Below are 12514 nucleotides of genomic sequence, written 5' to 3'. Positions count from 1 at the left end.
TAACACAATTCAGCATAAAAATAGTGTTATTTTTAATTTATTTGGAAAACGAAAGAACGCACAATACGTGCACTTTGGAAATGGTGAAAATTCGCATACAAACTGGGCGCCAGGAAACTGTTAGCAATAAAAGTGTAGAATCTACGGAGATGATATGTCGCAGATTTTTTATTCTTCCACTTGCTCAACCCTTCTTTCGTGCTGAATTGTGTTATTTTTATTTTAGTTGGAAAGTGAGATATTTTTATTTTGCCTGGCAAGCGATAGGAGGAGCAAAACGAGCAATTTGGCAAAAATGAAAATTCAAACTGGATGCCAAGAATCCTTTTAGATGTAGGTGTAATACGGGATGATTTTATATTTCTCCATTTATACGATTCTGCTACGACCCTCGAATCATAACGAGATAACATTGAAACGAGAATACGCATACTAGTAAACAGTTCTTGTCGTTTTGTTATCTTCGAACTGAAGATACTTTTTAACGCTAGAAAGATATAACTAGATAGAAAATGACGGAAAAATCAGCGTGTAACATTCTAACGCAACATTCTTAATAGAATTAAAATAATCAAATAACTGAAGCAATTTCTATCGAAGTAATGGCAAGTTCAACCAAGAAAATCTAAGCTCTGTAGCAATATATTCATCGGCTGTTTCTTATGCAGAGAAAGAATTTTATCACGAAGCAAGTGTAATGGAAAGGAGAATGAATGGTAATTTAGAAAATTGGAGCAATTTATGCTATGTCGCGACACCATCTCGAAGTGAAGAAAAGGAAAAAGAAAAAGAAAGTAAAGGAAGAAGAAAACAGACCAAACCACAATCCTCTCTGCCTTTACCATGTTTTTTCTACGTCTACCGTCGACTAAAAATCATTTGATAATTACATTTTTCACGTTCGGAAATCATCTTTTCAATGATTTCGCGTGAAATAAATGTAACAAATGTCACAATTCATTTTTGATTAATGTAGAATAATATCGAATAATAATCGTAACGACACAGCGCGACGTTATTGAAAATAATAAATCACGCTGCAAAGTAATCTCGTGTGATCGATCAGAATATTTAATCGGTTTCGATGGCAAATAATACGCTAACGCGTGATTTTCCACGTGCCCGCGGCACAGTTCCCGATACTGTTCAATTAAACGCGATTAAAGCGAATCGCCGTGCATCGAAACTGGCCTCAAAATTTCTCGCGATTAATGAGTTTCACCGGACTAAACTCCCGTGGGAAACGGAACACGGTTTGCCGGGGAAGAACAAAAATTACGACCGATCCCGTTGGAGAATATTTCATTTATGGTTGCCTCTCATTTACATATTCAGTTTCGTTCTATTACAGCTACTTTACGTGGGTAGCTCGCGATAAGGGCAAAAAGTAGAATTTCCTTTAGTGAATATTAAGGAAGGAATATTCGTCTGGTTGTTCCACTAACGAGATATGTATAAGGGAGGTTAAATTAAAAATTTCAAAATGCAAGATGCCCAAAATGCGCGTTATATGAAAAAAATATATAAAAAGGTAGCCAAAGAGTAGTGTTTCTATAGGTAAAACCATATTTTCCATGACGTTCTACTTGCTTAATTATATTCTCACAAATATGAATTGGTATTACATACATGAGTTCCCATTTAGCCTCAAAGTTAATAAAAGCGAAACACATTGGTGTTTTTTAAACCGGTGAACTTGAAAAATTAAAGAATTAAATTGGTGGATTTTTGGAAAATATTTTAATTAATTACGAATATCGTGGATACTTCTATGTTATGTTTGTAATTTATTCGATGACGTGAAGACAAACCTAAACCTGTGTTTGTGAATTGGTTACATGAATTAATTTAGAGTTGACTTTGAGATTAATAAAAATGAACTATATCATAAAGCTTTGAGGTACAGTGGACTTTGAAAATCTTAGAAATCATAGAAACAGTCACATAACGGATAGAAACTTACCTGGCCAATATTATCCAATAATTTATACTGATTCAGCTGAAGAGCTCCCTGCCTGTTATCGATAGAAACTCTCCTACTCTCTCTCAAAGGTCTCCTCCTATTCCTGGGACTTCCTTGAGGACTCCCATAGGGCGAGTAAGGACAGTACGGATAAATAGGTCTCGCAGATACGTTTCCACTATCCCCAAGGAACCTTTGACTCGTCCCAATTTCTCCGGGTGAAACTGTCTTCCTCGCGTTGCAGCTGTCAACAGCTTCGCCGGACGTCAATGTCTGATTATCTCCAGAAACGCTGCTTTTCAACGTGAAGACGCTCGAAGACTTGTTCAGAGACGCGTTCATTGATACCGCCGATGACATCATTGTTGCAGCCACGTCTTCCTGCTTTGAAATTTGAAACGATATCCTTCTGTCCAAATGCAACTCGCCATCGGATCTATCTTCAGATTGGGTGGATAACAACTGATACATCTTAATCGATCGTGGAAGAACATCGAATTGGATATCGTTTTTCACGGATTGTTGTACCGTTTTCTCTCTGGTTTGCAGAGCGGCCAGCTTATTTTGAGATGCTTCGTTGACTCTAGACGCGACAGTTTTGTGTCTTTCAGCGTTCGTGTCTTTTGATCGATCAAAAGACTCGTCAGATTTATCGACGAGCCTGTTGATGTCTCGTATATTGGAACTGAGAAACGTTGGCGTTGTGGAACGTGCGACTGGTTGAGTCGGACTCTTCGAGGTTGGAGATATCGAGAGACGGTTGGCCGAATCGCTGAGAGAAGAATCGAAGAGGGCTGACGAGTCTTGGTGTTTGATGGTTGATATGCCTGACGTGTCTTTTAGGCAAATACGTTGATCCGCAGGATCTCCGAGAAGGCCACAGCGCATGGAGAAGTCTTCTGATGAATAGAAAAGAAGCTTCAGATATAACTTATTTTTGTACGATAAACACGTAAAATATCACAACTTAGTAAGTTATCGCGAAAAACTATAAAAATATAAAGGTAGGAAAATTCTATAAGCCAACCAATCGTTATACACCGCAACTTACCCGAGCTAACCCTCTTCACAAGACTACAAAGATTATCCAAGCTCTCCTGTCTGGAAGGGACCTCATCCCTAAGAACTTCCCTAACCTCCTCAATATTTGGCATCTCGAGTCCAGCCCCAGATAGCTTCCTGTGAACTTCGGTCGTAGGCATCCTTCCAACTTCACCGTCTTTAGCCAAACTCTCCTCGGCTCTGCCCAAAATCACCCTCGAGTTCAACCGTTTAGGACCGGTAGAAGATCTTCGTCTCTCTTTTAAAAACGACGACAAATCTTGCAAAACATCCGCGGACGACGAGTTTCTTCTATCCTCGTCAAAAGTTCCCAAATTACTTCCGTATCCGCTACTCTCCCTTCTAGGTCTGACGATCTTTGGACTCCTAGACCTAAGGATCTCTCGAAGAGTTGGCAGACCTTCAGGTTCCTCCAGGAACAGAGCACTGTCCTTTCTAACCTCAACGATTTCTTGATCAGAAATATCTTCGGGACTTGATGGAATTCTGAAGGAATCTTCGCGATCTATAGACCTCAATGTGGCTTCTTCCGAAGGTAACTTGATGGTCACTTTGCTTTCCAAATCTGCGAATCCTTCTGGTAGTTGTCTGTCCAGGTCATTTAATTTGTCTAAATGTGGCGATTTTTTTAGTAGACCTAAGTTATCGGTTGGTAGAGTGGTCTGTTTTGGGGAACAAGAGGATTTCTTGACAATGTTTGGAGATTGAGAGTCTCGTTTTATCTGTGGGTATTGGAGCCTAATGGGGTCGTTGGCTTTTGTTTCGAATCTTCGATTCGAAGAATATTGGTCGGTCGAAGCGCTGGAGTGTAATGGGAAAATTTGTTTGATGTTTGTGGAAGTACCCAGAGGATCGTCAAGTGAGGCGTCCCTTGGAGACGGTGTGGCCACTGTCAACGACTTGGTGATCGAACTTGGCGATTCTTCGTCGATCGCGCTGTGCCTGAAAAACGAAAACATCTTTGAAGCACGTTTTTGTCGGCGACTACATATTGTTTTGAAGAATGAGATGAATTTCAATGGATCGAATTATGTTCCATTTTTCCATTCTTTTGGTAGTTTCCTTCTATTCGTTGAAATAATTAATTACATCTTTTGTACCTTTCGGTTAAAGATGACCCCATTGAATACTAAGTCTCATTAATATAATGAATAACTGATCGTTTAAATAATCTTACAACACGAAATACGTATACACTTCCGTCAAATATCTTGCAATTTCTTCTATGTACTCGAATTTGTGTCAAATCTTACGAATATGATTATGACTGTCATTAGAGTATTAATGAAATTGCAAAATATTTCGTCTAACGCAATATGATATATTCGTAAAAACTGTGTACGACTATTCTTTCAATATTTTCGCGAGCCTGTGCAAATTTCTGATACTTATGAATCGAGGTGTATATATTCGAGCAAATAATGTTGAACGATCAGTGGCAAATACGTATAAACGACAGGCGTGGGTTCGACGATTTCAATCGGTTCGAGATCTCTCGTTTTACACGATCGAGAGAAGCAGATCGCGTTTTGAACCGCTGACGAGACTGTCAACGATAGGTACTAGGTTGAATTGAATTTTCCTCGAAAACCAGCCTGACCAACTTTTTCGAGCATTCGCTCCAAAGTCCACCGAAACAACAATCCGATCTGCGTTTGACATTTAATCGCCGCTTCGAGCCCGGCCTCGCCTCGTTTCTCAACGCCACCCTACTGACGAACTGATGGAAATGCTCTCGCAGCAAATTTTTACCGACCACTTTCTTTTTCCTTTCTCTTTTACCATTTTTAGATGCGAGAAACTATAGCAGTGATTTTTGTTCATCGTCTACATTATATTATTTGTGTTATATATTATATTATCTAATCTGTTACAAAATCACTGAATCGCTTTCCTAACTCAAATAAGTGGCATTCTTATTTTTTTTTTCTCTTCTAGTTTTTCTATTCTCTTTTCTTGTAACGAGTTAGTTATTTTATAAGGAATCACAAAGAGGCGAGTGAAAGAATGATCATTCGATGAAAACCTTCAAATTTGATTACTTTGTATCAAATAGAAAGATATACAGGGTGGTTGGTAACTGGTGGCACACGCGGAAAGGGGGTGATTCTACGCGAAAAAAGAAGTCGAAAATATAGAATAAACATTTTTCGTTCGAGGCTTTGTTTTCGAGAAAATCGACTTTGAAATTTCGCTCGGTACGCGTGCGGTACGTTATAACGGATCTCACTGTAGATCGTTGTCTCGATGGAAAAATTTAGAAGAAAGAAACAAAATTTTTATTCTATATTTTCCGCTTCTTTTTTCGCGTAGAATCACCCCCTTTCCGCTTGTATCGCCAGTTATCAACCACCCTGTATATAGAGAATATATGGAAGCAAAAGTTCCGCAAGTTCTCTGCACAGCGTTTCTCTGAAAACCATTTCACAACATAGCGTTTCCAAGCGACCGAACATAGAAAGAAAACAAAATTCTAAAAAAAGCAACGCTCTTCTATCAAATCCGTGAAAATACAACAAAATATCGAGTTTCTGATAGAATTGCACCGTATGTCCGAAAACCAACGACCATACCATTGGTTTCTCTAACAATCCAAAGAAGTTTCAGTCTCCGGGGAGTGTGAAGCTCATTAAATCCGCAACGAGGAGATTTGTGTCGCCCCGGCGTATGTTCCTTAGAGGGTCGGCGATTTGCAATTGAGATCGTGCCGGTTAAAATGACGAAAATATGAAATTTAAATGACGCTCTATACTATTGGCGACGGAATTGTTTGAAGCTCGACGTACGACGAGCTTCGAGAGCAAAAGACATTCCCTTTGTCTGACGCAAATTAACGTAGTTCTTCAAAGACTCGCTATGCTCCAGTAGCTGTGTCACCTGTTTCTCAATTTACTTTGAATTTTTTGACATCCCGAAGTTTACATTTTAATTCTACCAGCATCCAAGAAATTTTCGGATATTCGCGTTACAATAGTTTTTCCTTCACAATTGCTTGCTCGAACGAGTATTTCGCACATTTTTGAATACATAAACCTATCAAGCTATCTCCTACTAAGAAACTAAAGAGCGGACCGCTTTCCTTTCAATTTTCAACAGCAAAGTGTTGAGCGATTGCTTTAAGAGACGCTGAACCAGAAAAATCCCGTTTTTTCCATCCTACACGTACAAAAGCTCGATCTGACTTGGAAATAACGTCCGCAAGGCGAATCAATTGTTCGGTTCGAACTAGGCCAATGAATACGACTGACAACGAGATCTGCATTCGCGGAGGATCGCACAGTTATATATCAGCTTGCTCGTTCATCACGCCGCGTATCTAGTCGAATTAGAACAGCTTTGAACTCGCTGACAATTAGTTACGGCCACTTCTCCATAGCCAATTGACATCTCAATCGCCACTAACGCGTCCTATACTTTGAGAATCGGTATTTCCACGATTTGGATAATTCAAATTTCAGGATTTCGCCAAATGTACGTAATCTCGAATGCAGGACTTGGTTTTGTAGATCTTGGACTTGTAGCTTGGCTTCTGTAGCGTAGTAGATACCATGAAATCGGATTCATTTTGCTGATGTGCAAACGTGGATGATGGATGCACGAAGTGAACGGAAGGAAGATGTTAGGAAGATTAATATTTAGTAGAATTTTATGCATTGTATGTTGAATAGATTTTAAAAGACGCTTATTATATTACATTGATTTTCTTCTGTATAATATTACGGTATAATGTTAACACATTGTTATCGGCTTACGTAAAGCGCTTTTTCTTCTCATTTGGCCATGTCAATACGGAACTACATTGTAAAATGTATAGCACTGTAATGTAATACTGGATGTTACAATACAAATAATACACTGTTCTGTATAATAATAACGTTTAGTACGGTAGAAATATGTATTTCACGAGAAGCTCAAGAAATCCTGCGATGATTTTTACGAAGATTCAAGAACAAACTTGAAAATTGAAATGGAATAACCGACGAAACAATTGAAATCGGATAACGAATAAACGAATGAGAAATTGAAATTCGATAACGAAAGATTGAATCAACAACTAAAATTTCGTTCTTTACTTTTACAAAGATTTATTCGGCCAAACTGAAACACAGCGAACGAGATCAGAAACGAAAAAGATTCGATCGGTTACGCGACGCACGTATGTCTCGCGTAACTGCATTCCGCTGTAACATGGAATGCGCCAGTCGTTTCACGGTTTTTGCACAGTTGCGACATACAGCTTGCTACGGCGAATAATACACTGTCGCGATCAAAAAATCATCGCGTTGCCTAAGTAGGAAACGCGGTTAATACGAGGGAGAAATCGATACGTTAATTTGCCGACAAATTATCGACGATCGACACGAGAATACACGACGATCTTCCTTCTTACTGTTTCACATTTCTTTTTTCATTCGCTTTTAATTGCTGTAACGAGTCTTTTTCTTCGTTGGACGAACGTTAGATCCGCGTATACGCGAATGGTATTCATAAATCAGACAGGTGCAAAGAAGTCGTGATGCACATTCCGTGTCCGTTACGTGCTCGTCGTACGTAAGTACAAGCTCGATCAGACGTTTACGCTCCTTTGTTCTTGTAACTGACGTGTCTTTCTCTTGGCAAATTTTTCGCAATGACGTATAGTACCGATGAAAAGTTTCGTGACGCTGTCGGATTTTTCTTGTAATTTTTCATCCTATTAGATCTCCATGTAATTTTTCAATGTATTTCCATTGTATTAGATCTCTGCTATTTTTCAATGTATTTCCATTATAGAAATAATGGACGCACAACATTTTCCATTTTATATTATTTTATCGAATTACGTGTGATCCATTTCGTTCTATCAGGATAAAGATTACAACGTTCGATAGATTAGGTTTCACGTTTTGTATAAAGCTACGTCGTTGTAAAAGACGTGTCTGTAAAAAAAAAACACTTTTCGGCCAACCTAATAATTGTTGGTTTCTTCCTTCAGCTCGTATCTTTTATTGTAATTTTTATCGTACGTAGATATGAAAGAACTATACAGCCACTTTATTTCATTTGTAACCACGACTACATCTACTTAAGATCAATTTAAAAACAGCCACATCTAAAACACGTTCATGTAAAATTTACGAGAAGATACATAGTTTTTTACAAAAGCAACGAAATCGTTTACACAAAAAGCAACGAATAAACTGGATAAATAACTCATTAGTTCGACTAATTAGCGTTAACAAGTTTCTTTGTACATCGCTCATGGATTGATCCAATCGATTAACGTTTCTGCTGTAAATCATCTTCCATTTGCAGCGTTTGTCAAGGAGGCGAGTGAAACATGCTGCAAGCGAAGGACGCAAACGTCTTGTGGAGGGCAATTCCCTTTGGGGAATTGGTTCCGTGTAAGTACTGTATATATAACGATAATTTACGAAGCCCCTTAGGAAACTGGACGGTGATTTCGATGCCTGTGCTTACGATATCCACCGCGAAATACGATCCGATCGGCTCCGAGTATCTGTCCAACATGATCTTAACAAGCTCGTAGTATTCGAAACGAAGGTGACATAAGTATCGAGTAGTGTGACGGATAAGATAGAAAATCGTTAAAGAGGATCGTTAAAAATAAATGGCGTAGAGATTGAAATTACATAGGAAATATGGAAGGTGAAGGCTGTAAGGGAAGAACGCGATGACTACAGCTTGCGTATCTTATCATTTTCACTCCGCTAACCTTTGTAAACGTCGGGCTTCATGACATTTTCCATAGCAATAAATTTCTATTACCGCGTATCAGCATACAACTTCGTACGTACGGCTATAAATAAAATTCTAATTGCGAGTTGTCAGCGTTTATTTCACGCAACACATAATTCAAAAAGTTTCCACTATGGCGAGGCGAAGCACGTCGTAAAGTGACGTCGCTTTTCTGACCTCGTTCACGCCTGCCAGAAGCTTCTGCCGCGTCACCGAGATAATTTCTAACGATGGAATAATAATTAACATCGACGTCAACAGTGCAGATCCGTTCAGACGTGTCGAATAATTTAGTCGGGCGACGACTAGCCAATTGCTGTTGCTAACTAAACAGTTCAAGTACATAGAAAGTGAATTAGTACGCAGTTTAGTTACGAGTTTAGTTGGTTAATAATAAGGTAAAAGAAGATGCCTGGTGAGGTAGAAAAGTTTCATGAAATGCAACTATCCGATTAAATTGTTTCGCCACAAACAACTCGATTCAATTTTCAAATTTCTGAATCGATCGTCTTTAAGCGATCTTGTTCAGACGCGCAACCACCATCCAATGATTCGATCGAATGACGAGCCAATTACAATTATAAGGCAACTACTATTGAAGTTTAGTTAGGTATTGGAGTTTAGTACGTAGAAAGTAACCGGAATTAGTAGAGTTTAGTAACAAGTTTAGTCGGTTAGTAGCGAGTATGGTGGAAGCACCCTATACAACCAGGCAAACCTAATCAAATGGATCTACTCGATTAAATCGTTTTATCGATCTACTCGACTAAATTTCAGCGCCCACACGCAACAAGTTAGCAAATTACTCGTCACTCGACTAAACGGTTGTACGCGATTAAACGAACCTTAACGTTTGACGTTTGAATTTGACCTCCTGCCTCATGTGGACGCGTACAGACAAACGAGACAAACAAGGCGGTATCGTTGCATGCGTGGGATTACGCGTAAACATGTCGCAATTTCGATTAAAAAGAATGTTCGTCAAGGCCTTGTCAGCCGTCTGGAAATATCACCATTTAATTAATCGACGTGCTCGTGGGTGGTGACGCCGTGATCAGAAAGCTGGATCACTCGCAAGGAATACCAATTGCAAGATGTTCGAGTCGTTCTAAACTAGACACTTCGATGATCTTAGCGTAGAAGAACATCTATTTCGTTTGCTGTTTAATTTATTATTTAATCCTTCAACACCTACGTTTCGTTTTACGTCTACAGATAGTAAAATGTGATAATAAAATATAAATAGCAAAATAGACTGTGGATAGTTAGGCAAATTCATAAATTTATTTTCATAAATGCAATTAATAAAAATGCAACTTAGGTAAACGATTTATATTATAAAGGAAATGTGTATAGAAACTTTGCACGAAAATACGCAAAGTACAGTGTTTCCTATAATACTTACCACGTGAAACTAGCTATAGCTAGGTAAAATAATTTTCTACCGAGACACCACTTTTTTGTATCCTCCAAGATACGAATTTGCATAAAAATTCGCAGTCTATCGATTATGGTGCTAATGAAATTTCGAACGTTTCCTACGACACATCGTACATAAAGATTCTATTGCGTTGGCAACTAAGTGATTGCGGATTTTGTCATTAGGTGGTATCGACAAAATCCGCAATCGCTTAGTTGCCAACCCAATAACTTCTCACTGCTCAAATACCATCGTGACGTATCTATGGCGAATACGCGAACACTTTTACGAGCTGTTGCATAAAGATAATGGGGAATAGAAAATACCGCTTGATTCTCATCGACCAGTCATGTTTACCAAGTCCAAGTGAATCGCTTTATTTATACAAATTGTTCGAGCCTAAGGGACAATTTTCCTAAAACGTTCCAAGAATTCAGACGATATTTTCTTTTCTTATTCGCACTTCGGCTCGAGAACGCCCACGAACGTATGGAAATTTCAGTATTCATAAGCACGGTCACGATCGATCTTTTCTCCAACGAACACGTGTAACGTCCATGAGGCATTTACTCGATTCATTTCTCCGATGTTTCTTTTCCTGCACTGACTCAAGTCTAAGTACTATCGTGACATGAAATATCGAATTTGAGGAGAAAGCCGAGGGTCGCGCTAATTGCGCGTGTTTCCGCCGGAAACTGCACGACCTGGTGCGCCAACTATGCGAGGAATCATGCAATATAAGGCTGCACGTGATCCATTATATCCATAGAAATAGAGTTCTTCTTACGATAAAACGTCTGGTCGGTGGTTTTCGTTATCGCGTTATTACAAGTGTATTCGAATAATCTTGTTCGAATAATCAGTTTACGTGATTATTTCTTTCTCCGTCGGAGAAGAAGGGAACTAATTCTACGTGAATACGAGCTACGATTCCTTTGGAAGATGAAGAAAAGTGGATTTGAAAAAATCAGAGAAACAATTATTCTGTGTGATTACAAATTGCATTTAAATGTAATCCTCTTGCGAAAAAGAAGTGAGTCGTTTTGCGTGATTATGGCTGACACTTGAGTAATTCTTCCAAGCGACGATCGATTTTAATCCTTCTCCTTTGAAAAAGGCGATCTGCTACGATAACGACTAGGATTTCAATAATCTTTTTGCGAAGAAAAGAAAACAGAATTTTCTAGGTACAACTGCGATCGAAGATTCGAATAAAAATTAGAAATTAGATTATTCGTAATACGGAATATTGCGATTTAAAACATTGTATTTTCTAGCTAAATATTAATTAGCTAAAGCGTCGTTAAATATTATAACTAATAGAAACGATACGAATAACAAACGACAAACGATAACCTCGAAGCTGTAACTTTATTATACGGGACATCGATAGTGCTTACGAAATATTGGCAAAGGAAAGCGTGTCTTTCGACGACGTTGACATCAGCGAATGTCAAATAACGTTCATCCTCGATCGGGCACATTTTGGCGATATTACGTCATTAGTGACCTTGATGCTTGGTAGATTGATTAATGTCGCGTCGCTCCAAATAATGGAAGGCGGCCGGTGATCCAGCAAAAATGATAACGTTAATGGTCTTCGGCATGTAATATTCTTGAGAATTATTATTAAAATAAGCGTTAAATATTCCAGTATTATTAAGGTTAAATAAATATTAAAGATACTGGAAAAATTAAAGTAATTAGTAAAACGTTAAAATTCAACGAGAACGATAAATAACTACAACAGTTAAGATTTAAACGTTGGTAAAGTTGACGTGTTGTAACGTGTTTAAACACAATACGATAAATTACGCATATTATCGCAATTATACTAAATTAAATGAATTAATAAGTAACTACCAAAGTGAAGGTTAAATGTTAACAAAATGATACAGCATCAAATAGAGATAAGATTGAAATTCTCGAAATATTGATAACACTTATGCCACATATATATAATGATTATTCGCACAATCGTGTTTCCATTTGAAGATAAATCGATATCAATTTTCAGCGTCAAAATCGCTTGTATATTTTTATCAATTGTCGAAATTAAAATAAAAAAGCCATTGCTCTGACCACATACATAGTTTGCCAATTTAGCGACGAATAATGCTATTGATTCGAATACTTCGGTCTGCACTTATGCTCTGAGAAAACCAATTTCGAGGAACGCTATTGGTTCAGAACAATCTGTCAAAAAAGAACAAAGAATTCGAAGAAAAAGACGAAGCCGTCTCGTCGCGTATCGTTCTTGTGAACGTGAAAACCTGCAAACGTGGCCGTTTTTCTTTAAACCCTCCATCCAACTCTTTCGTTTCCCTCCG

At 38.3% G+C, this 12514-nt stretch overlaps 1 protein-coding gene across 3 annotated transcripts in view; it reads right to left on the bottom strand.

Annotated features, from left to right (window-relative positions):
- The window catches only part of LOC117232734, a 92361-nt gene that overhangs the window by 15674 nt on the left and 64173 nt on the right, over positions 1 to 12514 (bottom strand). For 2 of the 3 annotated variants that reach the window (XM_033492331.1, XM_033492332.1), the window contains exons 4-5: positions 3015 to 3967; positions 1964 to 2862 (exon numbers count right to left, since the gene is read on the bottom strand). In XM_033492331.1, the coding sequence (XP_033348222.1) occupies positions 1964 to 2862; positions 3015 to 3967 (1852 nt within the window). The remainder of the gene's footprint in view (positions 1 to 1963; positions 2863 to 3014; positions 3968 to 12514) is intronic. The other variant, XM_033492333.1, reaches the window with a different exon arrangement.

Source organism: Bombus vosnesenskii, unplaced genomic scaffold (genome assembly GCF_011952255.1).
Source record: "Bombus vosnesenskii isolate JDL3184/JDL3185 unplaced genomic scaffold, Bvos_JDL3184-5_v1.1 scf7180000013293, whole genome shotgun sequence".
In the NCBI taxonomy this organism is placed as follows: domain Eukaryota; kingdom Metazoa; phylum Arthropoda; class Insecta; order Hymenoptera; family Apidae; genus Bombus; species Bombus vosnesenskii.
This window is presented reverse-complemented; position numbering and strand designations above follow the sequence as displayed.